The sequence below is a fragment of the Scyliorhinus torazame genome, chromosome 3 (assembly GCF_047496885.1).
Source record: "Scyliorhinus torazame isolate Kashiwa2021f chromosome 3, sScyTor2.1, whole genome shotgun sequence".
Taxonomy (NCBI): domain Eukaryota; kingdom Metazoa; phylum Chordata; class Chondrichthyes; order Carcharhiniformes; family Scyliorhinidae; genus Scyliorhinus; species Scyliorhinus torazame.
In genome coordinates, this window is record NC_092709.1 from 51,331,047 (window position 1) to 51,351,798 (window position 20,752).

At 43.5% G+C, this 20,752-nt stretch overlaps 1 protein-coding gene and 1 long non-coding RNA gene across 2 annotated transcripts in view; one reads left to right on the top strand and one right to left on the bottom strand.

Annotated features, from left to right (window-relative positions):
- Positions 1 to 714: 714 nt before the first annotated feature.
- LOC140409492 (uncharacterized) lies at positions 715 to 5,138 on the top strand. The gene is made up of 4 exons (XR_011940355.1): positions 715 to 1,063; positions 2,240 to 2,285; positions 4,268 to 4,313; positions 4,803 to 5,138. It is a non-coding gene; the product is annotated as an uncharacterized lncRNA (long non-coding RNA).
- Positions 5,139 to 5,428: 290 nt separating this feature from the next.
- The window catches only part of LOC140408454 (uncharacterized), an 83,140-nt gene continuing 67,816 nt past the window's right edge, over positions 5,429 to 20,752 (bottom strand). Inside the window, exons 6-7 of the mRNA XM_072495680.1 lie at positions 10,368 to 10,464; positions 5,429 to 6,742 (exon numbers count right to left, since the gene is read on the bottom strand). Of these exons, the coding sequence (XP_072351781.1) occupies positions 6,707 to 6,742; positions 10,368 to 10,464 (133 nt within the window). The 3' untranslated portion in view covers positions 5,429 to 6,706. The remainder of the gene's footprint in view (positions 6,743 to 10,367; positions 10,465 to 20,752) is intronic.

The window sequence follows — 20,752 nt, forward strand, 5'->3', positions numbered from 1 at the left end:
AGATATGATGTGGCAGTATACAGCAAACTACATGCTAAATGCAAAATGTTTATGTTAACATTTCTCCTGTAGTGTTGTTCACAGTCAATCTGAGGTTATGGTATTGGAAGGGACACTATGGTAGAATGTATTGGTTGCATTCAGAATTACTGAAAATTTTATATGACGTCACCTCAGAAGCTGTAAAATATTTTTTTTTAATTGGATCCTGGAAATTGGGTATTTTCCTTACCTCATACAGGTCGATAAATACATAGCATGGTTAAAAAGTCAATGCTAACAAATAAATTTAAGATATAACCCTTTATTGTTCATTTTTCTATTGGTGTGCTTTATAGTAAAGCCAAAATTTTGGATAAAACTATTTAATCTTCCCTTTGCAAAATATCTGTCTTTTTCTTGTTAGGTCTTCCCTTGGAGTTGAGGATGATTTGTTTCCACACTACTACTCGAGTAGTACTGTGTGACTGGGCATGTTGGTAGCGTAAAATATTTGTTACATTGTACTGAGTGTTACTAAATTGTTTTGTCTTAATCATGACTTTTAATCAGTACCTTCTTGCTAGATTAAACAATGTCTAAGTTCAAGGTTGAAAGTTTTGTTACATATTGTTACATAGTAACAATGTTTTTTTCTGGAAATGCCCCAGTGAAATGGTTAAAAATCTTTTGTTTTGCCTTGTTTTCATGTTATATGGGGAAAAAACTACAGGTACTTTTCACCACGGGGGAAGGAATAATCAGGTGGAGTGCGTAGATTGATGATGTGCCTACTTAAAGGATCATGTGATAAGAGCGTGGGAGTTCTCCCTGGAGCGCGAGCAGAACAGAAGCATGTAAGAGCTATTCAGGGTACTGAATAAACTATTGCTGTTGTAAGTCCTTGGTTGCCAGTCATTGGAATCCAACACTTCTACATGGTGTCAGGAATTGCAGTATGGCTCAAGAACTTGGCTGCATCGTCCCCCTTATGTTCGTCGAAAGCATTGTGGACAACAGGGCCTAGTTTGAAAAGGAGTGGCACATCTATTGTGGTGCCGGATTATCGGACAAATCAAAAAAGGTACAACCTTACACTTTACTAAATCTAGTGGGGCCTGAGGCTGTCGAGAAGTTTTAATTGTCAGTTTTTCAAAAGGAAGAGTTTCAAAGGTGGACCTATATACTTTTGAATCTGCACAGGCTGATTGTTGTTAAGTAACTGGCCCAGGCCAAAATTTTATCACTTTTGGCCAGCAAATGACATAGATTGGAAAGTGCTTGTAAATTGCAAGATGTACCCAGCATTAAATGACTGACCTTTCGCATTTTAAAAGGTACAATTCTACAGGTCAATCAAGGCAAATTGAATATTGTTTCAAAATGATAGCAATTTTACACTAATGATTGTACCTGGGTTTGAGTTGTCTGCATCTTTTAGTACACAAAGTCTAATTGCAATAACGAAACGTAGCCCAAGGTTGCTCAGAATATATTTTAGTTTGACCAAGGAGCTTTGGAAATTGCTATGTGTTGGGACAGTTTCAAACAGAATTTAAGATTAATTTTCACCAGCTAGAAAGTGAGATTCATTTTGCATTTTGAATAATAGATATACCTGCATTTAAGTCACCCTCACCCCATCACTTTAATAATACACCAAACATAATTACTACAAATGTAAAGTATGCTTTATATACTTACAGAAAACTTGTTTCTGGTCTGTATGGATGCAGATTATTTCTGTACTTAAAATCACAAACTGTGACATCCTTTGGATATAAACATTTAGTGAAGGCAGCCCAGGGAATTTCCTGCAAGATACAATTTCCTTGGCACAGAAGAAAGGTTGGGAGTTATACCTGCCTAAGAGCACGATCGTATTCCTCACTGTCTCTCAGAAGGAAACCAGGATCCATCAGGGAAGCTTTTAGAAATAGATACCACATCAGTACATTTCCGATCAAGAAGGCAATATGGAAGCTCAATAGCCTGTTGAAGGAGATCGAGACAATCTGTGCAATAGAATAGACAGTAACTGAAGTCATTAGTGGCAGATTAATTAATTTTTCTGGGATACGTGTGCTTAACCTAATACCTTCTGCATTGTCTTTCAAACATTGAGTTTCTTTCCAATCCAAGATAGTGAAAAAATAATAATTTTGAGAAATTAAAATCATAAAGTGGTGCAGATCATACTTTCTATGAGTATTGGTGTTTTAATATCTCATAATTCTAACAATTATGTTTTCATTCACAGGATCTCTGTCAATTGATATTAATTACAAAAGACATAGGTTTGACAGGTCAGTAAGATATGGCTAACTTTTGGATTAGAATATTTGTCAAACCTGGGTTCATTAAACTGGAGCAGATAAAGTTTGCCCTGAGAGGATCGGCTCAAGGGTTCACCAGGCGGTGGCAGCCATTTCTCGACTACCTAGGGGAACGTTAGAGGGAAGACAGATGACCAGCAGCAGCAACCCAGGGGGAGGCGGGGGGGGGGGGGGGAGGGGGGGTTTAGTTTAGGTCAAAGATAAAGGGGTTTTGTTACTTGTGTATTGTTTAAAATTTCTGTATTGTTATTGTTGCGTTTGCTTTGTAAGAGGGGAAAAATTGTTGTTTGGGAAAAAATTTTCAATAAAACATTTATAAAAAAAAAAAAAAAAAAAAAAAAAAGAATATTTGTCAAACCTGCAGAAGAGTTCACCTGAATCTTAGAACATAGAACATAGAAAAATACAGCACAGAACACGCCCTTCGGCCCACGATGTTGTGCCGAACCTTTGTCCTAGATTAATCATAGATTATCATTGAATTTACAGTGCAGAAGGAGGCCATTCGGCCCATTGAGTCTGCACCGGCTCTTGGAAAGAGCACCCTACCCAAAGTCAACACCTCCACCCAACACTAAGCGCAATTTTGGACACTAAGGGCAATTTATCATGGCCAATCCACCTAACCTGCACATCTTTGGACTGTGGGAGGAAACCGGAGCACCCGGAGGAAACCCACGTAGACATGGGGAGGATGTGCAGACTCCGCACAGACAGTGACTCAAGCCGGAATCGAACCTGGGACCCTGGAGCTGTGAAGCAATTGTGCTATCCACAATGCTACCGTGCTGCCCTTAAGAACAAATAAATCTACACTATATCATTTCACCGTAATCCATGTACCTATCCAATAGCTGCTTGAAGGTCCCTAATGTTTCCGACTCAACTACTTACACAGGCAGTGCATTCCATGCCCCCACTACTCTCTGGGTAAAGAACCTACCTCTGACATCCCCCCTATATCTTTCACCATTCACCTTAAATTTATGTCCCCTTGTAATGGTTTGTTCCACCCGGGGAAAAAGTCTCTGACTGTCTACTCGATCTATTCCCCTGACCATCTTATAAACCTCTATCAAGTCGCCCCTCATCCTTCTCCGTTCTAATGAGAAAATGCCTAGCACCCTCAACCTTTCCTCGTAAGACCTACTCTCCATTCCAGGCAACATCCTGGTAAATCTCCTTTGCACCTTTTCCAAAGCTTCCACATCCTTCCTAAAATGAGGCGACCAGAACTGTACACAGTACTCCAAATGTGGCCTTACCAAAGCTTTGTATAGCTGCATCATCACCTCACGGCTCTTAAATTCAATCCCTCTGTTAATGAACGCTAGCACACCATAGGCCTTCTTCACAGCTCTATCCACTTGAGTGGCAACTTTCAAAGATGTATGAACATAGACCCCAAGATCTCTCTGCTCCTCCACATTGCCAAGAACTCTACCATTAACCCTGTATTCCGCATTCATATTTGTCCTTCCAAAATGGACAACCTCACACTTTTCAGGGTTAAACTCCATCTGCCACTTCTCAGCCCAGCTCTGCATCCTATCTATGTCTCTTTGCAGCCGACAACAGCTCTCCTCACTAACCACAACTCCGCCAATCTTCGTATCGTCTGCAAATTTACTGACCCACCCTTCAACTCCCTCATCCAAGTCATTAATGAAAATCACAAACAGCAGAGGACCCAAAACTGATCCCTGCGGTACGCCACTGGTAACTGGGATCCAGGCTGAATATTTGCCATCCACCACCACTCTCTGACTTCTATCGGTTAGCCAGTTCTTTATCCAACTGGCCAAATTTCCCACTATCCCATGCCTCCTTACTTTCTGCAGAAGCCTACCATGGGGTAGAAATTAAATTCATAAAGTGGTGCAGATCATACTTTCTATGAGTATTGGTGATTTAATATCTCATAATTCTAACAATTATGTTTTCATTCACAGGATCTCTGTCAATTGATATTAATTACAAAAGACATAGGTTTGACAGGTCAGTAAGATATGGTTAACTTTTGAATTAGAATATTTGTCAAACCTGCAGACGAGTTCACCTGAATCTTTTTGTAATTTTTATTCGCAATACTTTATAGACCTGAAAGTCACTCAGAATAATGTTTTGGGTAATTGAAGTATGAAAGCAGAACAGGTTTCAACAGGGCATTATCACACAAGGTGAGGAAGAAACATTTGAGCTGGGTGTCAAATGGGTTCAATATCAGCAGTTGGCAGCCCAACACCACTTTCAGATTCGAGGTTCAATAATAATGGTGAATTGTATGTTAAATGTGAGACCTGCTACAACTTACCAGCCTGTTCAGGAGCAAAATCAACCGTTTACTGCGCACAGCCAACTGACAGGTAAGGTTTGGGTAGGGTGAGGGCTGGGGGTATGTTTTATTTAATTTTTTATGTTCATATCATTGAAATAGCTTAGCATTTTAACACTATACACCAGTGTTCTTCAAACTTTTTTTTCCAGGGACCCATTTTTACCAACCGGCCAACCTTCGGGACCCAACCCGGCCGACCTTCGCGACCCACGCCAGCCGACCTGCGTAATGTATGGAAAGTATGGAGTCTCCATCTGTACAAAGTTCTGAATTTTTTTTCCTGTAAAATTTTATCAAATAAACCCCGTCTAACTTGCAGAAAAAAATATAAATAAAATGAATAAAATAAATGAAAAAAATGAACAAAACTCCCCCGAACTTGTGAAAAAAAAATGAATAAAATAAATGAAAAAAATAAAAATTAAATGAATAAAATAAATGAATAAATGAATAAAAACCACTACAGAATTTGTAAAACAAAAAGCTGCAACCGTTTAAAAAAATAGTGGCCGCACTGCACATGCATGCCCGATTATCGGCGCGCATGCGCAATGCGTCCAAATTTTTTTTTTAACATGTTCGTGGCCGCTTGCAGCCGGCGTTATGAAAAGCCAGCTGCTGCGCGGGGATTTGCGCGATCAGGAGCTCCGCGGACACCCGCCCATGACCCACCCACGGGTCGCGCCCCCGACTTTGACGATCACTGCTATACACAAAACCCTGGTAGGAGGTGATTTTTATGAGGAAGAAGAAATGTGTTTAAAGTTGGCTGTGATCCTGGCTTCATAAATGAAGTATGAAACATTCAAATCTGAAATACCTTGAGTCATGTCACTGTATGAATCAAAATGTCTTTTCTACATAGCATGTACTGCAGTCATATAATTGGCATCAAATCACCGCCTGCTATGGTTTTGGCGTCGGAACCTATTCTCTGCCCAATCGCCTTTTCTAATTTCTGTGTCGGCCAACAGAGAATCCTGCCCTATATTTGTGGTAGTAATGTTATTGAAAGCCTGTGATAAGGTTTTTATTTGTTGCAATAATATTATGAAAGAACCTAGGTTAAGGTATCCAGACTGTGTGTCTCTAAAGCTGTAATTAAGGAGTCAGAAAGGGTGTGGTCACGATTATTTCCAACCATTTACATGTTTACATTTGGAGGGCTAATAGAACATTGTTATCATTGTTGGAGATTCACTGGAGAGTAGATCATTTATGAGGGGTTGTATTTTGTCCTACCTAAACAGGTCATGTGACATCTTAGTGGGATAAAGATGATATAATTAATTGAAGGAGCCTGGTCTGTCTTAGCTTTGCAGTTTGCCACAGATTTTGAATCTCTCTCCAAACCTCTCTACACAGCTAAGCAAATGATCTGTTTGTTAACTTTATTTATAAGGTACATTTGAACTGTATTAGGTTGCTTAAGTGGAGCTAGTAGCAGGTATAAATAGTGAGTTCAAATTTTTCCTTTTGTTTAAGAATTGTTCAACTGATCATTGTAAAACTGATTCTTTGATGTTAATGCAGTTAATTCTGTGTTTAAATTAAAGTTGGTTTTATCATAAAAGATACCCATTGGTCAGAATCATCACTCCTGGGGTGAAGTAGCCTTTCATCATAGTTTTACAAATTAAAAACAATTGTTTGGGGTTCTTGTCTGGTATTGGTACATATGTTGGGGTCTGGTCCAATATCCAAACTCTTCTGTACGTTTTCTTCACAAAATCATCAATCACATCATAATGGGTAAAATCTTGAAAGGATGCATTTTCCATTGTCAGTATTGTTGAACTTGTAAAATGTTCCTGACTCATTGTACTTCGCAGATAATTTTTCATTCTTTTCAATACGGAGAAATAACATTCTTTGGAAACATTTGTGACAGGTATTGTTAAAAAGACATCAGAATGGTTGCAATCCATCACATCCAGGTCTTTAGAAATCAGCTGGTGATCTTGATGTATGGAGCTCATCATTATCAATGAAATTAATGAATTGTTGTACTTCACCTTCAAAGAGATTTGTGTCAATGTCCTCCCAGTAGAATTCAATTAACCTCTTGCAGGGGCTCATAGATTATCATCTAAACATTTTTCAAAAAGCACACAAAATTATTCAACAGTCTTCTTCAGAGATTCTACTCTGCAATTGCACCATTATTGTATCACAAATAACATTGGCAGTCTCAACAATGATCTTCTCTTTCCCTTTTAAAGTGGTTTCATTGCCTCTAGTTTTATCAAACAATAACTTCCTGTGTCTTGTACACTTTTCATCAGAGGGACCTGTATTCATTGTTAATGTTAGTGCCTGTGCTTCCACTGACATATAGTCATTTCGAACTTCCATTTTTATAAAGTTGTACCAACATTCTTTAGCTCTTTGCTGACAGCATTAATTATCTGAAGTAAACAGTTCCTCAAAACAGTAAAAACGGCAATTTTGTACGTTCCGAACTTCTCTGTTAAGGATTTTGATTCAGTTTTCACACGTGGCTTCTCTGAATTTGATGTGGCTATGACTGAGAAACATTCCTTTATATCGACAAAGTTTTGACTCAAAGCCAGAACAGTATCTGCATGACTGGAACACCTGGGTCAGAAATTCCTTTGACCATCAAATGTTTCCATGTGCCTGCTCCAACCGTGATTGCAGCATATTCCACAAATGCGTGGAAATAGAAATGAAGGCATACATGTTTTGAACTAAGTCAAAAAAATGTCCGGTTCCTCACATGATTCAGCTGCTGCATTATAGGTTAAATTCAAGGAGTGACTGAAAATGAGATTAATAATGCTGCTTGCCTTGTTCAGTCTTGCTTGTAGACCTGAATATTTTCATGCCATATTTACAACATTATCAAAGCTCTTTGCATGACAATTTTTGATATCCAAACCTAAATTTGAAATTATATTCCAAACTGTTGCCCCCGGGCACTCAGAAGTGTGGGATTGCAGCAGAGAAATCGCTTGACAACTTCACCATCGCTGGTCACATATCTTAAAATTAATGTTAATTTCTCCACATTTGATGTTAAATTAACTATTATGGATAGTATTTGGCATTTTTGACTTCATTAGTGAATTGATTACTGAGCCGCTCTGCCATTATAGTGATGAAGTCATTGGAGGTTCTATGCTTTAAAAAGTTGGTCTTACTGAGCCACAATATTGATAACTTTTCAAGTGCTCTTTGAGAAGCTCATCAAATTCACTGAGATATTCAAGACAGGTTAAAAAAATAGCTCTTCGACTTGACACTAATGACTCATCATGTCCTCTTAGAGGTAGTCCCAATGAAGACAGCAGTTTGGCAACAACACAACTTAACACTTTTCTCCAGTAAGAACACACCTTTTCAAACTGAGCCGATAATGCCGAACCAATTCTTCCTGATAATTTTCAGTTTTGAATGAAGGCACACATAGCCTTAATATAACTTTTGGAAGTATAATGATCAGCAATATCTCTTCCAAAATTTCTCCAGTTTGAGCGTGCATTGATGAATGATTGTTTCCCTTTACTAGGGTCAAGGAATAATTTACAAATGTAACAGTTGACTGCCTTAGAGGTTTCTGAAAAAAAATCAACCAGTTTCTCCTATCCATCACGCTATTTCTCTTCACCTTCAGAAAAGGAGACTCATGAAGACTTCTAAACTGCTTTCGGATTTGACCCTCAACTCTTTTCTCAAATTTCCATGTTACCTATGTTCCCTGGTCTATTTATTACAAAATATTCAACCATACCCAGTGATTTTGGCCATAAGGCAATGTCTTCAGGGTTGGTTTCTTCCCTCACTTCAGCAGCAGAACAACAATGAGCTCGAGCAGTATCTTATAGTTCCATTCCCATTTCAGAGTCCACATGTTGTTCAGGATTTTGTTGTCTCTGGAAATTGGCATCTAAGTAATCGGACAAGTCACCAAATCTTTTTGTGAATGCTGTTGTGGAGGACGAAAGTGCAGTTTGGGCATTTCTCAATATTTCAAACCTTTTAAAGGGCCAAACGGTCTTTTTGCCGATTTACGGTGAGGGGGGTGGGGTGGGAGTGCGGTGGGTTGGGGGGGGGGGGCGGGGGCGGCCACGGGATTTCGCTATTGGGCCGCCCAATCAAGATGTCGGCCCGATAGCGGCATTCCCTGGGAAACCCTTGTATTCCACGCCATGCATAAATTTGCATGGCATGGAACACTGAATTGCAACCTGCTTTATGACAGCAAGGGGATCGTAAAACTGGGGCAATTCGGCTCCGACAGGAGAACATAGGGCTGGATTCTCCGATTTTGAGGCTATGTCCGGAGGATGTTTCTAGCTTTACGATGAAAAAATTAGTGAGGCCCCAGCACCGAACCTCCGACCGATGAGGGGCTATCAGCCATGCCACATAAAACACACGGCCTTCACAAAATAAACGGCCGGAGAAGTGCCGGGTACGTGGCCGCACATGCGCACGATGACGACCTCCAGCGGTCATGCCATACAACATGTATAAATATATTATAAAACTGAGGTTTACTCTGCCCTATCTGGTGACTACATTTCAAATATAGTTCAGTAGCATTAAAGCACTTTTGAGCACCTTGAAATCCTAAGCTTTGGGCAGCACAGTAGCACAGTGGTTAGCACTGTTGCTTCACAGTGGCAGGTTCCCGGGTTCGATTCCCACTTGAGTCACTGTCTGTGCGGAGTCTGCACGTTCTTCCCGTATCTACATGGTTTCCTCCGTGTGCTCCGGTTCCCTCCCACAAGTCCTGAAAGACGTGCTGGTTAGGTGAATTGGACATTCTGAATTCTCCCCCTGGGTGTACCCGAACAGGCGCCGGAGTGTGGGATTTCCACAGTAACTTCATTGCAGTGATAAGGTAAGCTTACTTGTGACCAATAATAAAGATTATTATTATCCAAATACAACTTTATTTTTTCTTTGTTTTTCACAGCCTGCCTCCCTTTTTAGATACCTTACTTCACCCATAGCTCTCAGTACTTAGGCAGAAGCTGATCTACTCTCTGCCTCATTTCACACTATTTAGCAATTAGTTACAAGGAGTCACTGTAGGCTAATTGGAATGATGAGTTGGCCAATTCTTTCTCTTGAGAAGTGTTGGCCAATTCTTTCTCTTGAGAAGTGCCAGACCCATGCTCAATGCCGGATTCTAATGATCCATTCAGATACAGGAATTGAGGGTGTGAAGAAGAGCACATGAACGTTGACTCTGACTTTATGATATTAAAATATCAATTAATCTTGACACTGCACACTCTAAAGATACATCCCTATCCTTTGTGCCCTCGTTATTGATAATTATGTCAATATAGTTAATTGACCGTACTGTACGGAGATATCCATATCAATTGATTTATGAGGGAGTGGAATTGAAATCCCACAGTCACAGTTATTAGCAAAATATGGTATTGGAAAATGCAGATCCAAAGATGTGCAGGTTACGTGGATTGGCCATGTTAAATGCCCTGAGTGTCCAAAAAGTTAAGGTGGGATTATTGGGTTACGGCGATAGGCTGGAGGCGTGGGCTTAAGGTGTGGTGCTCTTTCCAAGGGCCGATGCAGACTCGATGGGCCGAGTGGCCTCCTACTGCACTGTAAATTCAATGATATCATCCTGTATTAAGAAGCAATTTCTTGTCAGATATTGAACACATTGCTGAACTCCAGCTGGCTATCACTTTAGCATATCTACATTTACTGACCTGTGTAAAATAAGTAGGGTAACCCCATAACAGCAAACAGCCATAAAAAAAAAGAATCAGTCCTTTAGATTTTCCAGGTGGGCCAAAGACCAATGAACTGCAAAGAATTAAAGAAAGTGAATGAGATCATCATCATTGAATGTAGGAATGACATTCTCTTTAATCAGGTTTTGAGGGGTTGGGTTTCTGGAAAACAGCGATAAAAACATTGAGACACTTTTTTATTTTGCTCAATTAAGTCTCTCCAACAATAAATATGGAAGACACACTTGTGTTTTTATTTGCTATCTTTAGTAAAAGTAAAGTAAATGTCACCGCAGTCTCAGATGACCATAGACTGCTCTCCCCTTTGAAAGCTGACCAGTGGTGATTTAACCTGAGGGTCACCACACCTCAGGCAAGGTTGGGAAGGCAAGACCTTCATGAACAGTGTGGGAATTGAACCTTGCACAGCTGGTGTTATTCCACATCATTAAGCAGCCAGCCAACAAAAAGAGCCAAACAGCCCCCTACCTTTGGCAATACTTTGTTGAATGCTGTATTTACAAATACAGCAGCTAGTCCAGTTCCCAATGAAGGATAATTTGTGGTTAAGGCAAGATGTGGAATTGATTTTTTCCAATGGATGAGGTAAACAATGATGAGTGTTTTAGCACCAGAAACCTACCTCCATGGGAATCTGATTAAAGTCTTGATTTTCATGTGAGGGCCCTAAATTGATATGGAAATGGCTTCCTGTCTATTTAGAACCAATGTGGGGTGTGAACGGAGGTGGGTCAGACCAAGTATGTGTCTTTATCCCCACTGCAGCCATCACTGAGGTTCCTGGCTGGCCTGAAGAAGAGAACTGTGGGTCATGTCAAAACCTTACTCTGATTCAAGGGGAGGTGCGATGACTCAAGCGAGATGGAGACTAGCACTCACGGAAGACTTTGTTTAGTTAATATGGACCTGAATATCATATTGGAGGTGAAGAGGGTCAGAAGGGACATCTTTTTCACAGAGGTTACTTCGAGGAAGCCACCATCTGAGTGGAAATGGCTTGAAATTTCTATTACCATGAGTGATAGAAGTGGGACAAGGAGAACTTAGATCCAGTACAGAGAAGGTTTAATGACACAGCAAAGTGAGTGCAACACACAACCCTCAGGACAGATTTCAGAGCTTGCACGTTCCAACAGCCATAACACCGAGGAGCCTCAGGGCACATGTTATTCCTAAAGATGGGAGGGGTGTTAGCCTAAACCATTACTGACCCGTCAGAATGGCTCACAGCCAGATGGCTTCTGAGGAGCTATCATCATCACTGAGACTTGCAACTCTTAATGGATTATGGCAGATGACATTGGACAAGATTTCCTTTTGTCTTTTCAGATGAAACACATGCACAATGTGAGAAAATGGCCCCAGATGGAATAATTAATGCCCTTCCTCCATCAACCCCCATGGAGCAGGATGCATTGTAATTCGCCAGGAGAACGGTAGAGGAGCCAATTGGGCCTGGTGAAACCAGAGCTCCTAGTGTGCCTGGTGATTATAGTAGGATAAATGGGCATTAAGGGGTGCAGAGCAGTCCACCCTAGTCAATATGGTGTCCTGCACTAAGTAATATTGTGTAGCCTCAGAACTGCATATGTTTCCACTCTCCTAGGCTAGCTGTCATTGCTTCTTCTCGTGTTTCCCGCAGGTATAGATGTAAAACCCAAGTCACACTTTCCCTCGACCTCCACAGTACCTGAGCTGCATGAAGATGAAGAAAAAGAACCACTATCACACCTCTGGGACAAATGCTCACTTCAGATACTCTTTTCCACTTTGTATACGTAAAGCTTTTACTGTCTGTTTTTATATTTCTTGCTATTTCTCTCTCATACTCAAATTTCTCCCTCATTTTGTTTAAGTCATCCTTTACTGATTTCTAAAATTTTATAAATCTTCTGCCTTACAGCCAATCTTTGCAGCATTGTATGAATTTGTTTTTAATTTGATACTACCCTTAACTTCCTTACTTAGTCATGGGTGGTGCATCCTTCTGGCAGAGTTGCTTCCTCATTAGAATATATCTTTGTTGAGAGTTATGAAATATCATACCATTGTAATTGCCTGTATTTAAGTTTAAAGCACTCGTAATAGACTCACATTTCTCACTTCCAAACTGAATATATCTTTGTTGAGAGTTATGAAATATCATACCATTGTAATTGCCTGTATTTAAGTTTAAGACACTCGTAATAGGCTCACATTTCTCACTTCCAAACTGAATGTGAAATTATGATCACTCTTCCATAGAGGATTCTTAGTTAATCTTGCCTCATTACACATTACGAGTTGTAAAAGAACCTGGATCCTGGTAGGTGCCAGAAAATATATTTTGAAGAAACTGGCCCAAATATACCATCCTCCAGGCTGCATTGCCAATTTGATTTGTCTAATTGATGTGAAGATTAAAGATACCCACAATTATTGCAGTCGCTTCTTGAAAGACCTGATCCTTTCTAGATGTTTATTCAGTCCTACTGTGTAGCTACCATGGAGCTCTCAACAACTCAGAAGTTTTCTTTCCTACTGCTACATTTTAGTGTGACCCCTCATCAACAACTGAGGTAGAAGCAGGCTACTGAGTGTGATGCCATGTTGCCAGTGATGACTTTGATGGACATCCTCTGGTGGTCCAGGGCCTTAAGGGCTCTGGCCTACTGGGGGATACTGCAAGGATTCAGGGGAAACTTCCTTGGAAACACCAAGTGGAGGCAATGAGGTCATGGCAAAGAGAATGAGGAGAGTCTGCCCTCCCTCAGAGTTCCCTGAGAGGAAACCCCTTGGGCAGTTGGTATGTGGTCTTCCAGCTGAGTTCACAATGGCACCTTCCTATCTCTCTGAGGAGAAGGGACACCTGTTGAGAGTCCATGCACCTTTCCCCCCTCTCGCTTAAACCCTGCTGTATGAAGCCCACGAACCATGGAATGTAGGTAAGAATGCATATGGGGTAATGACTCTCCAAGGCAGTCACCAATCTCTCAATGGAGGAATCCATGCACTCATATGCCTGAGATATGGCAGAATGCATGGGGTACATTGAGCCCACCACAGCCCCCCCTCCCAATAGTCCACCCCAAGTGGCGCATAACCCCTGGCATCTCTACTATATGTTCCCCTAATCTCTGCTGCACTTTGAGCAGGCTACTTCGTGGCTGTAACAGAGGCCCGTGATCAGTCAGAGGCTTTACGGAGAGCCTGGGACCTGGCCTGTCACAGCCTCTCTCGGGTGCTGAGATGTGTCTGTGTTATGCTCACAAGATTGTGGACCCGATTCTAAATGCAACCCCCCTGTGAACTAAGTGGGTATGCCTGCACTAGTGGAGGGTGTGGAGGGGCAGGTGATGGTGCATCCTCTGGGTCACTGCTGTCATGGTTCTCAGAGATGGGGTCTTCGGTGTTCTGGCATGGCTGAGGCCTGGTGTCTGGATTGTGGGGACCTATAAAAGGAGAATGAAAAGAAAGACATTAAGGTTCCATAGAGTTTATGAGCAGAACACTATTCCCCAGTGGCTCTGAGCGCCTATTATGGCAGCACTAGATGTGGGGCATTTTCACTCTGCTGCCTTGCTAGTTAGCTAAGGTTCACCATCAGTTAAGGTTCAACTTTGCCTGTTCTCCCACAATTGAGAAAGTTTCTTCCTCAGGAGAGATGAGGACTTTGATGTCAGGCACCCTCTCACCTGCCTTTGCCCTTTACTTCAGATTCTGGGGGTGCGTGTCCTGCAGGAGCAAGTGGAGATTTAGTGACTTGGCAAATGCCAACTGACCCCTTTGCCTGCACTTCCATCACACATTCTCTCCCATTGATGTGTTAAGTTATGCCCAATTTCTCACATAAGCCAAACGTTCATGTGCTTTGACCTCAAGTAACATGCTGCCCTAAGACTTACCACATATTCACCCGCCTAGCCTAACTGCACACTCTCACAACTACAGAGCCCGATGCCCAGATAAGAGAGAATCCCTTGTTACAGTGACATTTACCCAGCTGGATCGAATGAGATCATTTTTCCTGCATTGGACCAAGGATGGTTGTGTACATCCTCAATGATCATCATCCAGGTTACTTAGGTGTGGCAGAAGAGTCTTCTGTTGCTACCCCTCATGAAGAGCATCTCCTGCTGTTCCCTGATCGCCTGAAGGAGAACCTGAAGGCAGGCATCGCTGATGACTTGGCTTTGACATTTACAGTCACATGACGAGGCTTGAATGCGATGGAGGTCAGGAGGTGGAGGTTTCAGGACAATAAATAGAATAAGAGATTGGAGTAATGGGGGGAGAAATTTGAGAGGGCATACCTCATGAGGTCGAAGGTCCAGGCACCATATTGAAAGGGCACCCAGACAGAATGCACTATCCCTTCCACCTTTGCCCAGCTTCTGTTCCACCCTTCCTCCCCTTCCAGTCTTTGCCTGCTTTTGATTTCCAGCCTCGGCGGAGCTTTTGCTACCGGTACCTGATATGAGTAAAGTCATGAGAGGTCCCCAAGAAGGCTAAAACAGTGTCCAGTGACCTCAAAGTTATGCAAGAAGTGAAGCTAGCCAGTTGCACACACTTCTCACTTGTGGAGAACGTAATTCAGGAGAGGCGGCCTTTTAATAAGCCTGCATGACGTGCAGATGCATGCAAAAGGACTTCCCAACATTGTTCGTTGGGAAGCTTGACCCACTTTTAACCCACTCTCGAGGTCCTGGGAACAAAATTCCTACAGTTCATCCCCTCATTGGGAAACTGACTTTTGGCCTCTTGCCAAATTATGTTCCCTGTCTTTCAGGGTTCCCGCTGCTGGTAGAATTGGATCCACAGATTGGGCTCTGATGGGAATCGCTGGAACCGGATTAAAGGGTTTAGCCAGCAGTAAGAGGACTGGGGCCCAAAGAGGTCCAGGAGTGGCAAGTTAATATTTTTATTGTTTTTTTGAGGGCCAGGAAGAACAGGGACCTTCCTCTGTGTCTTGAAAAGAGAATATGGGTCTCCCTGCCCCTTGTCTCTCTACAGCTCTGCCACCCCTGCCCCCAACTGCAATATCTCCCTGACCAACCCCGTCCGACCTAACCACTTACCAGAATGCTGGGACCAATCCTACAGATCCCCACAGCTGGCCCATGCTGCCCTAAATCTCACTCCTGCTCATCTGCCATTAATTTAAAATTAAAATATCGCATTGTGAGAGCCATACAGTTACCAGAGGTTTAAAATAATCATTTTCATCTCTGATCAAATCTCACCCAAAGCAACCACCTGATAATAAGTTCACATGTAATACATCTAGATTAAGAAAGCTAGACAAATTGAAAAGGGTGCATTTCCATGGTGGTTCCCTGCCTGTCTGCCATAACTTTTGAAAAAGAGCCACATAAACTCTGGAAAAAGGCCGTGTACAATGTTCACACCATTTTCTTGGGACTACCATCACTCTACAATAGATGCACAGGAGAATCCCTGTGTAAGCACTCGGGAGAACTCTATTTATTACCTGATCATGATTTGTCCCAACATTCCTGGTAAGTAAATCTCATTCTTAAATGCTCAACCAGGTAAGAACCTCTGTGGAAAAGATACCTCTTTTTAAGTCAGTGTTTCATTCCTGGAGGCAATGCCAGTACCAAGGTTCACAAGCTCATCATTCAGTTTCCACAAATGCAAGGTTCATTCTTGATGTTTAGCTAATAAGAACTGTCACTACAGATTATAATTAGACAAATTTAATGACAACTTTTCTTGCTGCACTAATCTGACTGTTCTTTATATCCCCATTGAGCCGACGCTTCTGCTATCTAAACAAGCAGTTTTATCAATTGGGAGTTTGCAGATTAGAATTGGATTTCTGTACGTTAGAACATTTGATCTCATTTAGCTCATTTTCAACCTTTATGGATCATAGTTTAAAAAATAATTTTTTGGTTTCAACATTCCTTTCCCTAGCCATGAATATCTGTGTGTAATAGTACTTCAGTTATGCAAATTATTAGGTTTGATTAATATTTCAGGGTTGTCATAATATACACCAGTATATCATGGTGCAGACACACACACACACACTGATGGACATGCAGTGGGACCAATCAGCATACACAACACCGCAGCCAATCACCAGTGAGAGTACACGCACTATAAAGACAGGGGACAGGAGAGTTCCCGCTCATTCTAGCCAGCTTTCGGAGCACAGAGCTCACAGCCTGCAACACAGACATTCACCATGTGCTGAGTGCATCACCTGGTTAGGACTAGGCAAGTGTCAACAGTTAAAGCTGGTACTGCATTTACCCACAGTTCAAGAATGTTAATATAGTTAACCTTATAATAAAATAGAGTTGCACCACTTGAAGTGTTGGTGACCTGTTTGTGATCCAGAACACCCAACACATCATGGTACTAAGGCATGGTTGCATACTAGCACTTCTGAGACCCACCTGCAACTAATCAGCATTCCGGCATCCTGCAGTATGGAGAACATCAACTGCCGCCACCGCATCGCCGGCATCTCAGCGTACAGTGACAACCAGCAACGATACCCAGGCAAGATGTTCAAGATCCGGGTTCCGCAGCAGCTCCAGTGCCACGGCGATCTCTGCGAAAACTGGCGGGCATTCCGGCAAAAGTTTGAAATCTTCCTGCTGGCAGCCGAACTAGAAGACTTGGCCGATCCTGAAAAAACAGAGCTTCTCCTCACCATCGCCGGTGCCAGAGCAGAAGAAATGTTTAAAAAATTCAAGTTCTCCAAGGGGCAAAGCAGGAGCGACTTCCAGGCAGTCCTGGACAAATTCAGCAAATACTGTGAGGAAAACACACTCCAACCAGCAAGGAAAGGTAAGAGAAGCGCCAGTACTCACCTCGAGGCCGAAATCCCGGAGCAGAGAACTATTTTGGTCGGCGGCCATCTTTCTAAAGGGACTGCACTTGCGCAGTTGCGCGACGCCATGCATGCACAATCACAAAAACGGCCATCAGTAAAGGAACCGCGATCTGCGCATGTGCAAACGCCTCCTACGTGCTACGTCATGCACGTCATGATGTCAGAGGCCCCGGACCGCGCCCATTCAAAGGGGAAACGTCCCAAATCAAAGAAAAAAGACGGTCCTTCTAAATTTTGAGAAACACTTCAGCGTGGATGTTAATGAGAGCTTCGAGCGCTTCCGAGACCTCCCGCGTTGTATGCGCCAAAGGAGGTGACGTCGACGCAGAGGGATGTGATATGCAGGCGTGCTCTACGCAGGACCGCACCGTGCATGCGCGGTGGCACAACGAACGCCATGATGCCACGACGTGCGGCAACTGTGGATCCGCACACTTAAAGTGGCAATGTCCAGCTAAAATGCGACAATGCCTCCGCTGTGGCAGGATGGGCCACTACGCTGCCTGCTGTCGAGCAGCTCAACCTACCAACATTTCCGCATTTCCGCCAGCCTCGCAGGGACGTGCGGGCCATTCAGCCCACATACACCGAGTCATACCCTGACTACGTGCAGACCGGTGACGCCGACGACCGGGAACCCTTCCGCGTTGCGGTAATAGACAGGAACCAGATGTCCCCAAGTAGGACCCACCAGCCGATGCCAGTGCACAGCATTAATCCGGGCGATGAATGGTGTGCCAACCTAACGGTCAACCAGAATTCGTCGCCCACCTAATAGACTGGACTTATGAGCCTGTTTGCACATTGGACTCACTGATTTGTTGTGCAATAATGTTAACGTGTTTCTTTCTTGTCGTTTCAAGAGTTCTCTTTCGATATTTGATGATTGCACTTGTTTTGTTTGTGGTACAACCTCGTTACTCTGTTGCACCTGACACCTTCCTATGTATATAGTTTAGCCTCATGTACATGTTGTAAATATTGCACACACATACTCAGATGCACTCAGTACACACCAATATTTATTACCATGTAGGCACATACCCTTGTGAAAAGGTGGGATGTCATGATATCCATATTAACATATCATGGTGCAATCACACACACACACTGATGGACAGGTAGATGGACCAACCAACACACACAAAACATCACAGCCAATCACCAGTGAGAGTACACGCACTATAAAACAGGGAACACCACAGTTCCCGCTCATTCTAACAGGAGATAGCTCAGAGCACAGAGCTCACAGCGTGCCACTCAGACATACACTCACTAAGATAGTGCTAGGGCTGGGTCCACAGGTTAGCTGGTGAAGTACGAACCACAGCCAGAAGTTAATAGTTATTATTGTACAGAATAATAAAACAGAGTTGTACCATCTACAACCGTGTTGGTTCGTTTGTGTATCGGAACACCCAACACGACAGACCCGAAGGAGCCTCTTCGAGTCGCTGTTATAACAAAGAACAGGCTGTCCCCGAATCAAAACCACCAGCCACTGTTGGTTCACAGCATTGATCCAGACAACAAATGGTGTGCCACCCTGACGCTCAACCGATCCCAGATACAATTCCGCCTGGACACTGGTGCTTCCGCTAATCTCCTAGCGTGGTCAGCCTTTCAGACCCTTGGGGTTAAACCAACCATTCTTCCGTCGACCTGCCAACTAGTGGACTACAATGGTAACGTCATTCCTGCTACCGGTTCATGCCAACTCGAAGTGACGCACAACTCGCGAAAAGCCATCCTTCCCTTCGGGATCGTGGGCTCCTCGAAGGACTCTCTGCTAGGTACACAGGCGTGCAAACTCCTAAACCTCATTCAACGAGTACACTCTCTCTCTCCAGAGGACACGTCTGCCTTCCAGAATGCGGACTTCAGTGCGCAACTCAGTGCCATCATCGACCAGCACCGCAACATTTTCGAAGGCATGGACACACTTCCATACACATACAAAATCCTGCTCAAACAAGACGCCGCGCCTGTGGTTCATGCACCGCGCAGAGTCCCAGCACCCCTCAAGGACCGCCTCAAGCAGCAGCTGCAGGACCTCCAGGACCAAGGACTGCTCTCCAGAGTGATGGAACCAACCGACTGGGTCAGTTCCATGGTGTGCGTAAAGAAGCCCTCCAACGAGCTCCGGATCTGCATTGACTCAAAGGATCTGAATCGCAACATAATGAGGGAGCATTACCCTATCCCCAAGCGCGAAGAGATCACGTGCGAGATGGCTCGGGCCAACATCTTCACCAAACTTGACGCCTCGAAAGGATTCTGGCAAATTCAACTAGACAGGTCCAGCAGAAAGCTGTGTATCTTTAATACCCCGTTTGGCAGATACTGCTACAACAGGATGCCGTTTGGGATTATATCGGCATCAGAAGTATTCCACCGGATCATGGAGCAAATGATGGAGGGCATTGAGGGTGTGCACGTCTATGTTGACGACATCATCATTTGGTCCACCACCCCGCAGGAGCATATCAGTCGCCTCCAGCGCGTTTTCAAACGAATACGGGACCAAGGCCTTCGCCTCAACAGAGCCAAATGTTCCTTCGGCCAGACGGAACTCAAGTTCCATGGGGACCACATCTCCCGGTTGGGTGTGCGGCCGGATGCGGACAAGGTGGCAGCCATCACAGCCATGCAGAAGCCAGCGGATAAGAAGGCGGTCCTCCGATTTTTGGGCACGGTCAACTTCCTGGGGAAGTTCATCCCCAACCTCACCTCCCATACCATAGCTCTCCGGAACCTGGTCAGGAAGACGACAGACTTCCAATGGCTTCCCGCCCACGAGCGCAAATGGGAGGAGCTTTAGACCAAGCTTACCACGGCCCCGGTATCGGCATTTTTTGATTCCACGAAGGAAACAAAAATTTCAACGGATGCCAGCCAATCCGGCATTGGGGCGGTGCTCCTGCAACGTGATGAGGCCTCATCATGGGCCCCCGTTGCATATGCGTCACGTGCCATGACCCCCACGGAACAGCGCTACGCGCAGATCGAAAAGGAGTGCCTGGGCCTGTTGACTGGGGCCGACAAATTTCATGATTACGTGTACGGCCTCCCCCAATTCACTGTCGAGACCGACCATCGCCCGCTGGTCAACATTATACAAAAAGACCTGAATGATATGACCCCTCACCTCCAGCGCATTCTGCTTAAACTCCGGCGGTACGATTTCCAGCTCCTATACACCCCGGGCAAGGACCTGATCATAGCCGACGCTCTGTCCAGGGCAGTCAACGTAGTCATTTAAATAACACACACACACATAGTCAGATACATTCACTACACAATATTTATTGTCACGCAGGCACATATCCTTTATATAAAAGGAGGAATGTCATAATATACGCCAGTATATCATGGTGCAGAAACACACACACATTATGGACATGCAGTGGGACCAATCAGCATACACAACACCGCAGCCAATCACCAGTGAGAGCACACGCACTATAAAGACGGGACAGGAGAGTTCCCG